The sequence below is a fragment of the Paramisgurnus dabryanus genome, chromosome 9, assembly GCF_030506205.2.
Source record: "Paramisgurnus dabryanus chromosome 9, PD_genome_1.1, whole genome shotgun sequence".
NCBI lineage: Eukaryota > Metazoa > Chordata > Actinopteri > Cypriniformes > Cobitidae > Paramisgurnus > Paramisgurnus dabryanus.
Genome location: NC_133345.1, coordinates 23,203,902 through 23,224,470, shown reverse-complemented (window position 1 = coordinate 23,224,470; position 20,569 = coordinate 23,203,902). Strand labels below are relative to the sequence as shown.

The window sequence follows — 20,569 nt, the reverse complement described above, 5'->3', positions numbered from 1 at the left end:
GACACGGGAAGAGAAGAAGGTGCCCTGGACACAGCTAGACAAACAAATAAAATGAGAGAGAGCGAGTGATAGAGATCACCTAATGTGCAGTGCGTAATTCAAAGTCTACAAACTCTTAAAAACAACACACTCAATGTTCTTAAAGGGATAGTTCGGCCAAAAATGATATTAAACCCATGATTTACTCACCCCCAAGCTGTCCGAGTTGCATATGTCCATCGTTTTTCAGACAAACACATTTTCGGATATTTTAGAAAATGTTTTAGATCTTTAAGTTAATTCAAAGGGAAGTTACGGGGTCCACGACCTTCAAGTCCAAAAAAGTGCGTCCATCCTTCACAAAATAAATCCAAACGGCTCCAGGATGATAAACAAAGGTCTTCTGAGGGTAATCCGCGCCGTGTTGTTGTAGAAATATCCATATTTAAAACTTTATTAACGAAAATAACTACCTTCCGGTAGCGCCGCCATCTTAGTCGCGTCCGCATTCAATATCAGAGCTTTACGCAACTTACAGAGGTTACTTTGCTGCTGCTCTGTGCCCCCGCCCTCCGAATTTGTCATACGTCACTAAGAAAAGTGAGTACACTACGCTAATGCTCTCTCCTGAATACAGAGGAGTCTAAGATGGCGGCGCTACAGGAAGGTAGTTATTTTCGTGAATTAAATTTTAAATATGGATATTTCTACAACACCACCACGCGGATTACCCTCAGAAGACCTTTGTTTATCATCCTGTTTATTAACAGGTTCAGCTTCTGATTTATTTTGTGAAGGATGGACGCACTTTTTTTGTACTTGAAGGTCGTTGACCCCGTAATTTCCCATTTAATTAACTGAAAGATCTAAAACATTTTCTAAAATATCTGAAAATGTATTTGTCTGAAATATATAATGTATTACTTTAACAAATAAGTTAATTTTTACAGCTATTCAATATATCTAAAATAATGATTGTTAAAATTACAATTTTGTAATACAGCAACATATTTGTAGTGTGTAGACTTTAATGGTACTGTACAGTAAGTGTAAATGTTTTTTTATTACACTTTACACTAACACACTCTTTTGCTCTATTGTAAGATTTAGGTCACTAAATGTTGCCTGTTTAAATAATTAGACTTGTAATGTCAGTATTTCTGGTTTAAAAAATGAAACATTAAACGATTCAGTGCTCTTCGCTCATAAATCATGAGAATTTTTTCTTTCTTTTTAAAGTTATGATGAACAGTAGTTCAGAGTGATGAACTGAGTGTTGGCTTCTCCATAGCTCCCTAAATCTTGAATACCCATCATGTACAAACTGAAGAGATGTTATTGTCCCCAGTAGGAATGCATCAAGACGGAAGTCTGCTTTTTAAATAGTAAAATGTCAGGAGAGAAAGTTAGAGGGAGATTATACACTTGTGTTTATGTATTTGTGTGTATGCCTTCATTCAACCCTCTAAATCCATTATCCAAATGTAGGTCATTTTGATTGTCTCGTGCATCTAACGTTTTATACTTCGCCCACTCTTCCCACTTAGAGCCAAATAGTAATGTCTGCTTTAACACATACCCTCACATCAAATGAAAGAAGCAGGTTAAACAGGGACTTGTGAGATATAGTTTGGACAGTTCTGTCTTCCATCTATTCTATGATTGCCCATCATCGAAAGCAATGAGACGGCGAGTCGCCCGTGTGGATGAGCTTTGATTGGGTTTCTTCTGATTGTGGTCACACCATCCAGACATTGCTTTTCTTTGAGTGGATTTGGGAAAATGGTGCTAGTAGGTCTCATCTGCCATTTCGCTGTCAGTGAAGCATGTCTGCATATAGATTCCAGATTATAGGATGAAATTCACCTGAGTGTGTGATCACTATGTGACCTTAAAAAGTATTTGTACACATAAAAAGCTATTGATATATTTGCATTATATAACAGAGTAGCAAACAAAGTGCCTTTTTTAAAGAGCACCTATTTCATTGCAAAAAAATCAACGTTATTTTGTGTATTTGGTATAATACAATGTGTTTGCGTGGTTTATGGTTAAAAACAAATTATTTTTCACATACCGTACATTTTTGTAGCTCCAGATATCCTGCCTTTCTCAAATGCATTGATTTTGTACAAAATGCATCGATTTGAAAAGCGTTGTGTCCCTGATTGGCCAGCTAATCTGTTGTGATTGGCTGAATACCTCTGACGTCAGTCGGAAATATGATGCTCCTTACCATGTTTGAAAGATTCGCTCACAATGCAATGCTAACAGGAGTTAATTTACAGGCTATGAGTCAAAGCGGGAGGAAATATCATAATGTCGGTCTATGTCAACAAGCAGAGGAAGTAAACTGTTGCCTACAATCCATCTGTTTGTTGTAAGAAAAGAGATTTCAGTTGGAGATGATATCTCACGCCATCGTTTACTTTGGAGTATGTACCTTTTGCATATCGTTAACATGTACTAATACACATTTACACACCAAAGGAAATGTAAAAACGTGAATCAGACGATAGTTGCTCTTTAAAGACTATGTTCACTGTTAATGTAATGAATTTCATGTGTGGTAATACTCACAACAGCACCTTTTTGAGCATCCTCTGAAAATCACCTCGGAATCAGTTTATATTTGACCCCCAGCATTTCTAGATTCCAGGCCCAGATAAAGTACATTTTGGGCCACTGTGTGTATGTGTTTAGTGGTCAAACCAGTCGTCCACTCCCACTGTTTTGTCTTTTGTCCACTCAAGCAAAATCAAGTTGTTTTTCATTGGATGAGTGATTTGCTCTGGGCTCTGCTATTCATACCAGAATATTTATTGTTATTTAATGTCAGTAACTACAAATCTACAAATAGACTCTTGATTATTTCTAAGTAATATTATTACTAGTAACACAAAATGCAAGTATATTTTAGGCCTTCAAGCTGAAGTTTGTCATGTCTGCACCACTATCAAATTTTTAACACAAAGATACAGATTGCACTGCAGGTTAAGCACTACAGTGTGACACTTACTACAAATTGTGCAATATAAAGTGGTACATAGTAAGTATATGCTGAGCAACAAAGAGTGACAGTCGACAGACAGGCCAGAACAAGCAAACACTGAAAGAAATGTTGCCGTAGGCAGTGCATTCCTGGAGTTTGTCTTTATTCTTGTGTTGTGCAGTGCCTGGTTTGGTCCTCTCCTCTCTAGTTTGATTCTCAGTATAGTTGGTGGGTATGAATGGGAGGGTGTTTATATATGTGTGAGATTGACAGGAACATTCAGCCCATTGAGGAAGCGCTGGTCAGGCAATCCTGCTCTTGAAGCGTGCTAGTGTACAGCACCCATTGCTGCCCGGTGACATCCATCAGCGACAGCTGAATAGCGGATAGAAAGTCATTGTGCATGGTGGCTTGTAAGGGATGACCAAAACTACATATCTCTAAGATTGACTAGCTTATAAAAGTAATAATTTATATGAATATTGAATAATTATAACAGTTTAAGTATTGAACTGAACCTGAAAACAGCTGCACTTGATGGGGCGGCAGTGGCCTAGTAGTGGTTCATGTAGGTTGTCTACAAACCGGTAGGTTGGTGGTTCAATCCCCGGCTCCACTGGACCAAGTGTCGAGGTGTCCTTGAGCAAGACACCTAACCCCAGCTGCTCCCGACGAGCTGGCTGGCGCCTTGCATGGCTGACAACACCGTCGGTGTATGAATGTGTGAGTGAATGGGTGAATGTGAGGCTAATTGTAAAGCGCTTTGGATGGCCATAGGTCTGTTAAAAGCGCTATATAAATGCAGTCCATTTACCATGTTAGGTTACTCACCTCGCACCTGATCTTTGTATAGCTTAAAATATGTGGGGTAGCAGATTGGCAAGTAGATACCCCAATGCTAGTTGTGTTTAAGGGGTGGAGTTAAGCCGTCATGTGTGAGATGTCTGGATGGAATATTTTATGGGTGAATGGAATCATAATGAAATTGTGTCCCTAGAGGCTCAGTCTGTGCTTCGCTTCACAGCCACAGATTTGTAAGTTGTGCAGCCAGGGATTTTTCATGTTATTCTCTTTACATCCGAACAGTGTTTGGCGTGTGGGGGAAAGGATTTGAGCTTGCACTAAGCCGCAGCTTGCATGTGATGGGAGCCGTGTCTGACCATTTGCTCCGCAACCAAGTGCTGATTGAAACAAGGAGGAAATACAAGCTTTATGTGGCATAATACCAGGCACAAAGGAAATGAACTGCTGGATGTTTGTTTGGGTTCGTGGGAAGGGTATTAATCCTTTAGTTTTAGTCTCTCGCTCACTCCCGCTCTCTCTCTTTCTCTCTCTTGTCCGTCAGTGAAGTGTCCACAGGCATTTGAAGTGATGGATGTAGGGTCGGTCTCTCTTAAAGCTGACTGGAGGTGACCTTCAAATTGTTGGTGGATTCACCCTTAGGAAAACTCACCCTATTCTCTCCATCTCTCTCTTTCTTTCACACCCTAGCAGCTGTGTGTAGAGGTGATTGACACTGAGTCTAAATCAGTGTTACCCCAATTCCATAAGTGATGCCCATTACTTCTAAATGCACACGCAAACGCAACCTCAACAACTGGCCATCTGGTGTTTGACCGGGTCAGCATTTGTGGTCCATCTAGGATATGATTTAATACTAAGCTTTTTGTACGTTTTTGAGATTTGCTTGCTTGTACTTTATAATTCAAGTGTGTAAGCAATAGCTATGTGGTTTCTCTTGTGTTTTGAATGGCTTTTAGCATGGTTTTATGCATGGCTCTTCTCATCAAGCCGCATGATTTGAGGTTCCGTTCATGTCTGTAGCACAAATCCCTTTCCGTAAGTGTAAGCTGTAATAAAAAGGAATGCTTACAAGCACCATTAATCACAAATGCATATCCATACTGATGACCCCCGATCAAAGCAATAGTATGAGACGCTGTATATATTATTATGCATGATACAGATCTCGCACATTCTCGCTGAATGAGGTAACATAGCTGTTATTAGTATGATTTAAGTAGGCCTGCTTTGCTAATTAGCCTACTCCACTTCTGTGTATATTAAAAGCTCATCTTCCCTCGGAGGAAAGACTGTTCCTCATCTCCTCATTTTTTCACCGTTCCCAGCATGCGGAGTGACGCTCATTCCTGCTGACGTGTATGTGCGAGCACGTGTTTGTCCGTGAGAGATAGAATGTGTTCGCGTCAACGTGATGTTCTTAAAATGACCGTTCATGTATTTGCGTTTTGTTAAGTTCATTGCCGGTTTTTGTGTGATCTCGTAGTCTAACGTGTTGTATGTGCTTGTGCCCGCAGGGAAGGCTCGTCTGTGTTAGTTGAACAAATAGCTAAGCTGTCAGCTTCCATGTCCTGGAGTACTGACTATCTCCCTGTCTCTCTCAGTCTGTGTGTGTTTGTTTGTTTGTAGGCTATCTGACAACAGGCCAACACAGTGGCCCATGGCACTTTTCTTTCTCTGTTCCCCAGACCTGCCCGGAAGAGCTCACTGTCTTGTAGCCACGGACTCAAAGGAAGTGCAATAGTCAGATTGGACAAGACAGATTTCTTTACCTCGGTTATTGACGAGACTTTAGGATTTTATAGTCCAGCAGTAATCATATCAACTGTGTGGAACATAATATGATGGATTCTTGGTAGGTCTGTGTTTAGCACAAATCAATAAAAATATAATTTTATATTTTTTTATAAAATGTATGTATTGTCAAAGTCTTTTAACAATTTTTTGTCAGTCAGAGCATTATTGAAAATAATCCAGGCATGTTTTTTAGGAATATTTTGGTAACACTTTACATCAATGTTTTATTCAATAACATTAGTAAGTGCATTAGGGTGATTCTCGCGAAATTAGACTTATGAGGTGTCATGAAACATTTTGATAAAAAAGTAAGAGTATCAAAATAAGAAGCATACAGTTACAAACATCTCTTCATGTACTATTTTGCACATGATTTCAAATGACATCATACAAACCAATTTTGTTGTTTTTTCCACATTTAAGTGGAAAATTTTCATTACCGCAACGTGTCCATGACTGGATTTGGGTTCTTTGACATGGAAATATTTACAATTAAAAAATCTAAAAAATAAAAAGCTTTAGTGCATGTTATACTATACACATTTACATTAAAGAAACATGTTGTATTTGGTGATCATTGGTAAATGTAGAGACAATAATAAGGAATAAAAATGTGTCCAAGACCAATTTTCTCATCCTCCACAACAATTTTCAATCATTGTTTAAGCCTCGAGGAACTTTTAAAAAAAAATTGTTGGAAGGGACATAATTGACTGTGACACTTAAGATGGCTAACAGGTAAGCAGTTCTTATTTTTTCTCTCCAGATTAAAGTTGACATTTTCTTTGTCATAGTACTTAGACAACTTTTTAGTTCTCATTACAGAAACATAAGTTTGTAAATGCATATAATTAATGTAATATCATGATGCGGTAATGATAATTTTTGATAATGATAATCTAAAAAATTTAAATAATTCTGTAGGAAATATTTTTAAATCCTCTTAAAATAATGGTTATAGTAAGTTCAGACATTAATCTTAAATGCAAAAAAAATTGACTTCAAGGGCTTTTTAAAAAATCTGATTCTGGACACCTTCTAAGTCTGGATTTCGTGAGAATCACCCATTTGCTAACATGCACTAACAATAAGCAATATATTTTTTTATATATTTTTTTAACATCATCTTTGTTTAATCCCAGTGCAATTGTTCATGTAGTTTTCAATCATTTCAATTATGTAAATCCTAAAATGAACATGAACTAAGATATGTATAAATGCTGGATAAGTATTGTTTATTATTAGGTGATGTTAGCTAATGCATTAACTAAATGTTAAAGGGGACATATCATGAAAATCTGACTTTTTCAATGTTTAAGTGCTATAATTGGGTCCCCAGTGATCAACCTAGAAAATGTGATAAAGAACAACCCAGTAACTTAGTTTTGGTAACAATTCTCTGTAAGCATGTGAATAGCTCATTGAAATTTGGCTCCCCTTGTGATGTCAGAGGGAATCTTATTAAAAAATACCACCCCTTAATCTGCACTATCCAACCACGGCACTGCCATTTAATGCAGAGATCAGCTCATTTGCATTTTAAAGGACTCACCCAAAACGGCACATTTTTGCTCACACCTACAAAACGGCAATTTTAACATGCTATTATAAATGATCTATGGGGTATTTTGAGCTAAAACGTTACGTTCTCTGAGGACACCTAATATTTAATTGACATCTTAAAAAAGTCTTGTGAATTAACAAACACAAACTTATTGTAAAGGGTTACCAATATTTGTTTGCTTATATATGGAGCAATATAATAATAATACAATAGTGTGAAAAGAATAGTGATACAGTGTTGTGATCTAAAATATTAAATTACTTTTAAACAGTCTCTCAATCTTTCTTCCTCAATGTTAATTGGAATTGGGAGAAATCTATAGCATGCCATCGGAGAAAGAGTGCCCATGCTGTGCTGAGTAGGCATGTTTACTGGCCTGTTTTTGGCAGCCTGAACAGCCATTTAATTCGCCCCCAAAGAACAGCTTTCCTCTCCGGGGCCTTTTCCATCAGCTTCCTGCAGCTGATAAAGTGCTTTAAAACATTATTAACTGAAAATGAAAAGCTTCGCTATGAGTGTTGGAAAAGAGCAATGTTTCACATCTGCCTGTGTGTGTGGCACAGATAAATGTTGTGTTAGGGTGAGTGATGAGCAGGTTCAGAGGTCAGGACGGATGCGGGATCAGCTCTGTGTGTCGCATGTGACCTGAGCTGATGGATGGCAGCAGGAGAATGTGGAACGCAGCGCCAGAAGTCCGTTATCACAGGAACTGGACAAACTTGATCCATCTCCTCTTTGCCGCTCTCCTCCCGCACTGTCCTTTGGGGCTGGTAACCATGGCAACAGGCTTCGACCCTGTAGCCAGTGTCAGATAGTGCGTGTGTAGGAATGTGGCGAATAGAGTAGTTAACAATATTGCTGCATTCCATTCAAAGTCCGATATGGAATATTCATATTAAAAGGATAGTTCACCAAAAAATGTAATTATTTACTTAGCATCCAAACCTATTAAGAAATCAACCGGTATTATATATTCCTATAGCTCAATTGGTAGACCATTGGGTGACCAATTCAAACTTCATGGGTTTAATTTCCATGGAGCACACATAGTTATAAAAAAAAAATTAGCAGCTTGAATGCATTGCAAGTTGCTTTGGATAGTGTTTGCCAAATGCATTAACGTAAATAATGTGATTCTTATTGTTAAGTGTGTTTTAATGTCTCTATTTCATCTCTTAAATACTCAAGCCCCCGCTTTCACAGACAAGGCTTAAGGCTAGTCCTAGACTAACTGCGCTTTCACACCACCATCGGTGTCAATAAAAGCTCTGGCTGCCCTACTAATGACGCCAAAGAAAAGATGTAGTGGACGCTCTGACGCTCGATTGCATTCTCTGGGATCCTCTCAAGCGGAGGTTTCTGCCTTCTGATTGGTTTCCGCCGAATGTTTCCACCTTCTGATTGGTTGCTGCCGAACCACGTCATAGCTCATTACCATAAAGTTGAGCTGATTTCAACTCAACTCGACGCTCACACCGTACATGACACACCGCGCCGCTGCTCCACGGGTGCTCGCCGCCAGCTCTCATTGAAAATGAATGACTTCTTGCCACTGTGACGCTCTCGCCGGTGGTGGTGTGAAAGCACAGTTAGACATATTTTTGAGCTGTCTCAATTGATAATAACTTACCCTGACAGATCTTAAAATATGCCAGTGCCACTTATTTGTCTTAAGATACACACCAGTGACGTCTCTTTTTACGGTATGTTTATTAAAGATTTATTAAATATCTAGTCCTGGTTTTAACTAAGCCTTGTCTGTGAAACCAGGCCTTTGTGTTTTTCAATGATATTCCTAGCTGCTGGTTTTATTCATGTAGACACAATGTTCATGTGATGTCATACACTGCATCTCTGGTTGTAGATTTCTAAAATCTGAATGTTCAGCAGTGGCAGGCATGCGGCACACTTTACCACTGGAAGTCACTGGAAATTTCGACACATCTGTGGTTTTTATCCTCCCTGAGTCAAAGACAATCTTATGTGATCTTGCTTCCATTAGAAACTGGACACGGCATCTCTGATGCTCTTTAAAGTACATGTACCATACTCCAGATTATAAAACCTCAAATCAATTTGTCCTAAAGCCATTTTCTGTCTGTCTCTCCCGAGCTCTCAGTCTCTTCTTGCTTTTAGCTGTGTTTTCTTTCTTCCTCTTTATCTCTCCTACGGTCTTGTAGTCTTCCTCTCGTGGTCTCTGGAGACAGGTTGGACGAAGTGTGGCACATGCTGATGATGCATAAGTGTGGCCTCGGGCCGGTGACATCATCAGTGGGACAGTGTATGTCTGTGTGCTTTGATGTAGACATCAGGAAAATGCTTGGGCTCTCTGAGCTCTTAGGCCTCTGGCAGTGTGGGGGAGAAGGAAATAGAAAATGTTCTGTGTACAATAAGATAAGACTTTCAGTTTTTTCGTGATCGTCATCTTGGTTTTAACTTAGGTCTTGGCCCTAAGGATATTCTCATAATAGTATCTATTTTTCTAGGTTCCCTTTATATATCTGTAGCAGCATATACTCTATACTGTTTCAAGAAACGATGTGTTTAAAGAGTAACAAAAACCCTAAACCAACTTTTTTTGGTTAATGATCTGTAAGAATGATGCTTTATTAGTGCTGTTCATTGATTTTAGTCCATTTTTTGACATTTGGATATAAAGTGTTTTAATACTACAATATATGGTGTAAAAACGTCTGAGTGCTGCCCTCTTCAGGTTGAACGGTGGCTACTGCAGTTGAATTTTCCTATTGGATGTTGGGTCCAAAAAATGACTTGTGACGTAAGCAGGTTCAAGCTCACCACGCCCTTGTTACTATCTCACCACACACTTGGTACAAGCTTAGTTCATCCCCTCTATCTCCGTTGGGATCTGCCCACTTTTCTTGCGTTTTTCAAATATTGCCAGTGGGTGGAGTCAGGCTCTGACCAGGGGTTTAGTTACGCTTTAAGCACCGACACCAGTAAAGTGTTCAGACAAACCTACTATTTTGTAATTATTACATATTAAATTATATTATTTAGAATAGTTATAGTAGTTGTTTAGAATAATATTATATAATAAAAATCACAGGTTTTAAAGCTCAGTCAAATGGAAATATGGGATTTTTTATTTTAAGTCGTATTTCAAGCATTTAAGTTTGATTATGCATTAAAATCAAAACGTTTTTATGTGAGACATTCATGAGGAAGTGTGTCTAAACTACATAATATCAACCCTTTGGTTTTTTACCGGTGTCACACGAAACATCCATTCAGCCTGAAAGTTTTTGACAACTAGCTGCCAATGCTATCATACTGAGAGATGAGTTAATTTACCACGCTTTTAATATGAACCTCTTATCTGTCATCTGTGTGGTTACATTGTTTTGGGCTTTTATTGAACGGAGAAAGAGAGATAGAGGGAGAGAAAGAACGGGCAGCTGTGTCAACAACAGGTTGCTTCATGAAAGCCACGTCGCGTGCTTTACCTGTGCGGGCAGGAGCAGGTTTGGACCATCGCCCTGTTTCCATAGCAACACCAATCAGAATAGAAGTCATGGAGGCATGAAAAACATGGAAAGCACAGGAAGCATCCTGAGTAGCATACTTTTGTCTATAACTACTTATGACTGCAGGGTGTATATACAGTAAAGTGTGGCAACACAAATGTAATGGGTTTGATTCCCAGGAAATATACTAGCCGCTTTGGATAGAATATAAATGCAAATATTACACGCAGACCTGTATTTTCCGCAACTCCACAACAGGAACAAAAAACATTTGAATGCGGAATGTGCCGCATTTAGTCATGGAAACACGTAGCAATTATTAGATTGAGTGAAGCCTGCCTCCGGAGAGCCAGTAAACAGGATCCAACAGGTCAGGAATGAGGCACAGCGGCGGGGAAGCCTCAGACTGAAACCTTGCTCGCGCACTGGGCCACACGCTGAATACATTTGCATATGAATGTATTTTTACAAAGCATCCTCATTATTGCTCAGCAGTAGATGATTTGAGTCAAAAAGCCTTATAATAATTTACAACATTGCATACTGCACACACACATTAACTAAGTTTCGTAGAATTAGACTAGTTGACTAGCTATATATAATTCAAGGTAATCCTGTGCGTAAATCTATTACAGGTCCTGGATGTTATAGTTTATAACATTGATGATGACACAAAACACCTGTTCACTATTCTAATATATGTATATCATTATGAGTACTATGTTGTATACATGGCAGAAACTATACTTTTTAACAGAAGGATGTATTATTAAAATATCCTTAAAGGGATGCTCCACTTTTTTGAAAATATGCTAATTTTCCAGCTCCCCTAGAGTTAAACATCTGATTTTTACCGTTTTGGAATCAATTCAGCTGATCTCCGGGTCTGGCGGTACAGTACCACTTTTAGCATAGCTTAGCACAATCCATTGAATTTGATATTAACATCGAGCTCAAACATAAGTTTTGATATATTTCCTAGTTAAAACTTGAATATTCTGTAGCTACTTTCCCCTCTTCCTGTTGGATGATTTTTCTTCATTTTCCATCTCTTGTTCTTTCCATCATTTTTTTTCTCACTGCCCTTTTACCCCTCTAATCGAAATTGGCTGTGAGGAAACGCCCTCTCTAAATGAAACCAAAATTAGGAGCCCATCAGCGAGGGCATTCTTCATTCCTTAAACAGATCTTTATTCTCCAATGATATTACGTAATGCCCGAAAATAGTCCCCTGCTATTGAAAGTTACTAAGGGGACTATTTTCGGCTGCTGCGTCATATCATTGCGCCTCTTGCAGCCATGTTATGGCAGCAAAGTCCTTAACTCTTTCCCCGCCAGCGTTTTTAAAAAAAAGTTGCCAGCCAGCGCCATCATTTTTCATGATTTTCACAAAAGTTTAATGCCTTCCAGAAAATGTTCTTCTTTAAATATATAAACAAACAATATATCAGATGAAAGAACAGACCCTCTGCTTTCAAACAAAAAAAACTGTTTCATGCTACCTTCATAATTTCTTTTGTAATCACCTCTCAAACATGGGTAGGTTTCTTCAAAAACACCCAATTTTGAACAAAAAGCTGGGATAATTCCATTTTTGCTAAGGACTTTTGATAGAGATCAGATGCAGAGCGATCTTTAAAACATACACGGAGTTCTTTCTCTTTCACGTGAGGTGCTACTTCCGGGTTGTATAAGTTGCAGAAGTGTATAAAGTGTATTGCGGGATAATAGCGGTATTGCGGAAAGCCGGATAAACTCGTCATTGGCCGGGAAGCGTTTTCTCTTAATTGACGAGATATCTCGTCAATGGCGGCGAAAGAGTTAATTATTACGCCAGAATGAGAGTATAGTTCCTAGCCATATCTGCCTAGAAAATCACAACTTTTACTTTTCTGTCAGTCTTAGTACACGATGTAACTACAAGAGTCAAGTTTTAAATAAAAATATCTAAACTCTTTAGCGCGATGGTAATGGTCTAATCAGATTCAATGGATTGTGCTAAGCTATGCTAAAAGTGGTAGCGCCAGACCTGGGGCCTCATTTATCAAGCGTGCGTACGAACAGAAGTGTGCGTAGGAACAGTTTTACGCAAAGTGTGGAATTTATCAAATTGTACTTATACGTAGAAATGTTTGTAAATATACGCACACCTCGGAGTATGCGTACGCAGAGCATCTAGTGGTAGAATAGCGATACTACACAGGACCGTCCATCCCCAGTGAACACTTTGTCTATTTATTATCCACCCAGCTGTTAAAAATGATTACTGTTAATAAAGTAACTGCAAATCAGTATTGAAGTTAATTAATGAAATAAGTGTCTAACCCTATATAAGAAAGCTCTGTCAAATGCTTAAAACAGTGGCTTATCTTGCATTATTGGAAGACTTGGCAAATCATCCATTCCGCCGGGAGCGCGTTTTCAGAGATCGCGCCGATGATGCTGGTTATGCGGCTGTCCAAGGAAAGTTCTGTCATTGTCTGTCCTCCTACAGATTTCACGTCGGTGTGCTGTGACGCGTTTTTTTTTTTTTTGGCTGATAATTTAATGTTAAACCACTTTTTTATTTTTAGAAGTGTTCTCATACCCAACGGAATTAAACTCACTGGTAACATGTTCCCATGCAGATTTGTTTTCTTTTGTTAGTCATTCCTCCCGTACTAAGTGAACCAAACAGATGTGTTATTAACCTCATCCACCAGTAACTCAATTTCTGTGTCTGTAAAGTTCCTATTTTACGCTCTCTTTGTCATTATTGCGATGAGGGAAAAAGCACAACCACGTGACTTATAACGGGAGGTGTTGTCACCATATATAGTTCATTGGAGGCGTTTCGGAATGCAAATGACCATGAACGTGCACGAACATGGTGCTTAAGAACAAGTGGGATTTATCATTAAGGATTACTTACTGATGTGCGTACGAACCCCGTGCGCACGTTTGATAAATCTCGATTTTTTTGTACTTAGACACATTCTAAATTTCATTCGTAGGTACAAATATAGAACATTTTCTACGCACTGTTGATAAATGAGGCCCCTGGAGATCGGCTGATAGGGTGGCCATTCGTGCCAGTTGCGCCGGACACGTCTCAAACAGGATTTTGGGTACGTTCTCCGGATACGACCGCAAACGTCATTGAAGTTCTCACATTTCTGTTAAAATACATTAGAAAATTAAGATTTATTTCTTTTAAGACATACAATCATTGTAGTCTCATTCTTACCTTGAAATGTAACTGTTCTTTTCTGAAATTGAATCCGAAATATTACCCTTGATGACATATGCGGTCGACCAACGCGACTTCCGGAGAACGCGCCCGAAATCCTGTTCAGGACGTGTCCGGCAGAACTGCAACGAATGGCCACCCTATCGGCTGAGTGAATTCCAAAACGGTAAGAATCAAATATTTAACTCTAGGGAAACCGGAAAATTAGCATATTTTATAACAAAAAGTGGATTGTCTCTATTATGTGATAGTAACTATTTCATCAAAACAACAGGCGCTTTGTTTCGTGCTGTATTGTTTATAATTTTAGCCACAACTATTTACAAGATCACAAGGTCTGAATCTTATATATAAGAGATATATACATAGACGTCATGAGTTTGAGACAAGCATGCTGTTTTTGAAGCACACAGTGCTTTTAGATCAGGCTTGATAGCTTTTATTTTAGCTGAATAGCAGTCTTATCTCCTCCCTTCTTTTAGGTGTTCTGTAAAATGTTTGACTGCCTGCAGGGAGCATCAGCTGAGGTAGGTACAGCAGCAACAGCACGACCCTGCATGGAGTGGAGGATAGATACTGTATGAGATTAAGAGATGTGATTTCTGGTTTTAAAACAGATCTAACAGCTTGGCTGGTCTGAATTGGTTGTTTTGTTTGCAGTGTTCTCTTTGAGAGTGATGCATGAAGTTGATCGTTTACATTTTAGTGTGGTCCCTCTAAAGTTGAGTTTTTGCATCATTTACTAGCCGCAGACCACGGTTTCATCAGAATTTTTCATTTTGTGCTCCACTAAAGTATTTGGAACAACATGAAGGCTGTCCATTTAAGCACTATGCAGTGGCATCTTCTGAACCCTTTTCCCCTCTCTCTTCTCTCTTTTCTTTCTCCTCTTCCCGCTGGCTGATTTTTCTTAATTCTTGTTCTTTCCAGCAATCTTTTTCTCACTGCCCTGTTACCCCTCTAATCGAAACCCTGGCTGTGAGGAAACGCCCTCTCTAAATGAAACCGAAATTAGGAGCCCATCAGCGAGGGCATTCTTCATTCCTTAAACAGATCTTTATTCTCCATAAAGCTGTAATGTGCTTTTGCACTGTCAGCAGATGGGAGTGCGTATGTGTGGAGTTGGCAAGATCGAATAAAATGATATAAAACAGCAGGTGATGAGATGCATGAATATGAAAAATTACTAACATGTGTGTCTGCATAGGCCTGTGTGTGCCAAAAGAGAGTTTGCCAGTGACCTCCTGTCCAGATCAGTGTAATTTCTTTCTCTTGCAAATCTCTGATAGATAGCATCTAGACGGCTGAAATCCTCATCAAAACCTTCCAATCTTCTGGAGCATCACCTGCTCTTTCCAGAGCCACTGGTAAGGATTGATGTTTGGCCGGCAGTGGCACCCCCTGCTGGCCAGTGAATGCTGTATATTGGCACATCAAACTCCTAAATAACACGCCCACCAATCGCATCTAGTTGATCAGTCCACATCACAGCATGAGCTCATGTCTAAACAGTGTGTGAAAACAGTGTGAAACATGTTTATTTGGCCCCATGTATTTTTAAATTGAAGCCAAGGCACCGCTCAAGGTCATAAGGAGGCATAACTGTGTTAAATTGGTGACTGGAGTGTGTGCGTGTTTTGGCACCAGGCAGAATGACATGTTTGTTTCCTCTACATTTATCTAACCAGCAGCTCAGTGGGTCACTAATGAGTTATTAGCTGCTGGTCAGGCCTTTATTTCCAGCGCTTCGGGCGGCATTAGTGTAGGAAGTGATGGGCCTGAGATGATCTCTGAGTACCCATAAGGTGTTAATGGCACGCAAAGCATCACTGAACAGCAAAGATGCTGATCTGCTTATTAGAGGCCATTATATCTACATTCTTACATACCACACACACACACGCACACACACAAAAACACAACTCAGAGCAGTCATTTCCAACCAGTGGTTTGTGTACCCCAGGGGGCACTTGAAGAGATTTCAATTTTGCTTTGTTACACCTATTAAACTGACATTATGATATGGCTGTCCACAGATTTAAAATTATTATAAAAGGAATTAGTTGTGATTCATCTTAGGTTAAATGTTTCTATTTCTTTTTTTAAAGGAAATGCAGGCTGTGACTAGCACAATATGAGTTGCTGGGTGTGTTTATTTTAAGTCTGTTTCCTGTTTTGTATCCTATTTTTGTTTAAATATGTATTTAGTAATATAATGATATGGCTTAATTATGTTTGCATTACGTTTCTGCATGTGGCAGATTTCTGTTTAAAGTGGCTTGGAGTATATTAAACCACATTTGTGACCCTGTCTGTGAAATCCAGGCTTAGATTAGAAGCATCAAAGATTGATTTCAATATGATTTCTATATTTGACATGACCTTACTAGTACATTTGTCAATATTAAAGATATTTTACATTATGACTTTAGCTTTTTAACAGGCATTATAACTTTACGTGTACCTATGACCTTGGCATTGCTTTGGTCCCATGCTTTACTTGTTAAAGGATTAGTCCATTTTCCTAAAAAAAAAAATCCAGATAATTTACTCACCACCATGTCATCCAAAATGTTGGTGTCTTTCTTTGTTCAGTCAAGAAGAAATTATGTTTTTTGAGAAAAATATTCCAGGATTTTTCTCATTCTAATGGACTTAAATGGACCCCAACACGTAACAGTTTTAATGCAGTATAAAATTGCAGTTTCAACAGAGTTTCAAAGGACTCTAAACGATCCCAAACGAGGCATACGGGCTTATCTAGCGAAACGATTGTCATTATTGAAAATAAAAGTAAAAAATATGCACTTTTAAACCACAACTTCTAGTTTTCCTCCGGCTGTGTGACGAGCCACCGCGACCTCATGTAATTGCGTAATGCCGTGGAAAGGTCACGTGTTACATATATGAAACGCAACATTTGCGGACCATTTTAAACAATAAACTGACACAAAGACATTAATAAGTATCATTTCACATACAACAACGTTGGAACGGTCCTGTTCTCCACACTTGTAAACACTGGGGCGTAGTTTCGCATTCGTCATCCGTGACCACTTGACATGATGACGTATTACGTGAGGTCGCTCTGGCGCGTCACAGGACCGGAGGAAGACGAGAAGTTGTGGTTTAAATGACAATCATTTTGTTAGGTAAGACCCGTATGCCTCGTTTGGGATCATTTAGAGCCCTTTGAAACTGCAATTTTAAACTGCATTAAAACTGTTAAGTGTTGGGGTCCATTAAAGTCCAAGAAAAATCCTGGAATGTTTTCCTCAAAGAACATAATTTCTTCTAGACTGAACAAAGAAAGACATCAACATTTTGGATGACATGGTGGTAAGTAAATTATCTGGATTTTTTTTTGAAAATGGACTAATCCTTTAAGCGACATTCATTATAATTTATGTTAAAAGAAATACACATTTCTGGATTGGTGTCAGGTATCCCAAGTGTTACTGGTTTGGAAACACAGCTTTGGAGTGTATGCACTGTATACATGTCAATAAGCCTGCTTTAGCACCATGATGAGAACCAGCTCTGTGTGACCTCTCACCCTTATGACTCGATGATGTCAACAGCGAACAAGAAAAGGCCTTCATTCCACAATTCTATATTTCTCTTGCAAAATTGCTTGCTTGGCTGTTAAATGCGTGGTATTCAGGGGGACATTTGACTTTACCCAATCATCCCCTTTTACTCTCCCCCCAGCTACATTCCAGAACCCTTGATAAATGGGTGTTGTATTTCACCAGTGTGCACGGGGGTCAGTGACCCCATGCTGCACTGTACTTGAGCTGGGGAAATGGATGTGCCTCCAGGGGGTGGCTGGAAGAAGAGGTCAGGTTGCCCGACCCTGGCACTGCCCTGACCCAGTGACAACACCACAACCCTTGAGACCCAGACATTTCGGTGTCTTTGTGAGTGTTTATGCTCTTCCTCATATGGTGTCAATGAGGTGATGATTAAATAGAGAAAACCATGGGTCGTGCCAATTTTCACACAGATGAATGTGATGTTTATTTTTGGGTCACCAAAGCTAATAATTTTATCTGACCCTACTGAAGCATTGCTGGATAGTGAGGCTGATGTGTGTTCATGTCTATCTTGGTGGTTTCGGAAGTTTGATATCTTTATAGATATTAATTTGAAATTTTTTAAAGTTTGTCATCTCTTTGAGGCTTCATTTTGAGATCCTGGTGTAATTCATAGATCTTATCATACATAGTTTGTTAGCTAGTTCAATGGAGCATCATCTGGGTGTACTTTATCTCTGGAAGTTGTGGGTAGTGTTTAAACCCAACAATTGTGGGTTAAAATCCCGCTTGAGCACTTAACCACAGGTTATTCCAGGGGTACTGTATCTTTAATAAGTGTGCTGTAAATAGCTTCAGATAATATCGTCAGTTAAATGACCTGCAATTTACCAATATGGGTTTCTCAATTGCCAGTGTAATAACTAGAGAGCCAATAGCCGAAGTAATGACAATATGCAGTGGTCCCTATATGAACACTAACTACACTTGAATATTTATTAATTTTCTTTGAAAAACTCTGAGCTTTTGAGAGAACCCTGTATATAGGAAAGGAGGGGTGGCACAGCAATAAGGTCCCCCGTTCGAGTCCCGGCTATAGGTCAGGTGGTGCATGTTCCCTCTGTGTCAGTGTCAGTGTGGGTTTACTCCGGGTACTCCCGTTTCGTCCCACAGGCCAAAACATGCAGATTAGGTAAAATGGAGATGCCAAATTGCCCCCTCTTGTCATGTTCTTGTTATGAATATAGCAAAAGATGCTATAATGGTGTTAAACAAACTAGGAAAGGAGAGCAATCGTGTGTGTCGGGAAACCTGAGACCGCAGTATCAGACCTCATAAATGATCTCTGCCCCTTCATCTCAAGCTTATTCTATTACTAGTTTCCTATTATTTTTTGCTTTTGTGGTTTGTCGGTCCAGCGTGCCAAGCAATTTTTCCTCTGAGAATACGAAACAGATCCACAAGAAAACAAACAAGAAATAAAAAATATATGCGTACAAGAGTGATGGCTTTTGCCAAACCCTGTATCACCCCAGTATACCTCAATATATCTTGCAAATCTATATTTGACAGTAAATAGTGGCATGAAGGCTAATCAGATGAAATTAGGCAGGAGTCAGACTGTGGAGAGACTGGTAATGAGATTACATTAGATGGCGGTTACTGATGGCCTGTCAGGTCTGGATGTGGTGGGCTTATCTCAACATTTCTCAAAGACCACCGGTTATTACCTTATCCCAACACCTGGGACCCAGAACCTGAGACTTTCTTTCTCACTCTCTCTAATTCTTTTTAAGTGCAAAGTGTGAGTTTTGAAGACTATTTAGATAGGATAAGGTTATCCTGAGGAAGTTAGATAACAGAATCTAAATAACAAAGCAAACTGGCTACTGTTTGTTAACTTGGGCGGTCCTTTTTATAAAATTGCCGTAGAATAGAATAGAATTCGTTTAGCATTGCAAATCGAAAAAACTTTGCAGAAAATATCAAAAGCAGTACGTACAAATGTCATTATGCACATTTAGATGCACATTTTGAAGTATCGCACAAGAAACGAGTGATGGAAGTGCCAAATTTCGAATAAAAATCCCTTAACTCTTTACGCTCGCTTGAGGTGGTTGAAGAGAAAATGCGAATAATAGGAGATGGAAACGTATTTGCCGAAGAAATTCTGACGTAGCGAACATTAAACTTATGAGACTGACCGTCTAGCCGTTTCTGCTGTCGTTGTCTTAAATATATATGGATGTGGCCTTGAAAGTTTACTTTGTGAATCTGTGGGGAAAAAATTCAAGGCCCTGGGAAGTTTTTTAAAAAATATACATACATAGATACAGGTCATTGAAAGTACTTGAATGTATTTTATTGTAAGTTTTCTGGAAAAAAATCTATTTTATTTCCTGTTTATTGTAGGATAATATCATACAATTTCTAGCCCTTTAAGCACACGTGCTAAACTGTTCGCTTTAAATGCTTATATCTTCTGTATGCGTATTTTGAGTCATACCAAAATGCTTTTTTGCATAGTTGTATTTGACACATGAAATGACTTTGGTTAAGTATGTAACTATTGTTCACTAAGAAGGAACGAGACGCTGTGTCTCCCTTGCCATACTTCCTGCGTCCCTGTAACGCCGTCTTTGGCAATATTTCAGATAGCGATATACTTCCTGGCTCCCGCGTCACCCTGTCTTTGTCGTTAAGCCTCACCATTGGTTGAATTTGATATACACATTCAGACGCACTTATCCTTGGAGGCGTCCCCAAAGTGTCTCCGCAGTAACGCAGCGCGAGTTCCCTTGAAAGGGAACTGTAACAATGTATCTTATAAGGTAACAATGTAACCTTGCTTTTACTTGATTTGTGTGGGTCTTTGAATTTGAGGGTATTCGACCTGGAAAGTCCTTGAAAGGTCCTTGAATTTGAAGTTAACTAAGGTGTGGGAACCCTGTATATGGGGTTCGACACAGCTTTTCTTTTGCTGAATGCACAGCATTCAGTTTGAGACTTACAAGCTGCACTGCTAGTAAATTTATAACTTTACAAATCATAACAAAATGCAGTCCCGTCTCCATTTTCTAAGCGTGTCTTGTTTTATTTACTGTTGGTTACTAGGTTACCAATATAATTCGCTCGAACAACTTGATGGAAATGCACCTAATTCACATTTGTTTATTTATATAT

General features: G+C 39.0%; 1 protein-coding gene across 2 annotated transcripts in view; it reads left to right on the top strand.

Annotated features, from left to right (window-relative positions):
* The window catches only part of bcar1 (BCAR1 scaffold protein, Cas family member), a 96,401-nt gene that overhangs the window by 21,674 nt on the left and 54,158 nt on the right, over window positions 1-20,569 (top strand). The window contains exons 2-3 of one of the 2 annotated variants that reach the window (XM_065283176.2): window positions 14,333-14,377; window positions 15,140-15,217. The exons of the other annotated variant lie outside the window; for it this stretch is intronic. Of the exons in view, the coding sequence (XP_065139248.1) occupies window positions 14,333-14,377; window positions 15,140-15,217 (123 nt within the window). The remainder of the gene's footprint in view (window positions 1-14,332; window positions 14,378-15,139; window positions 15,218-20,569) is intronic. 2 annotated transcript variants of the gene reach the window in all.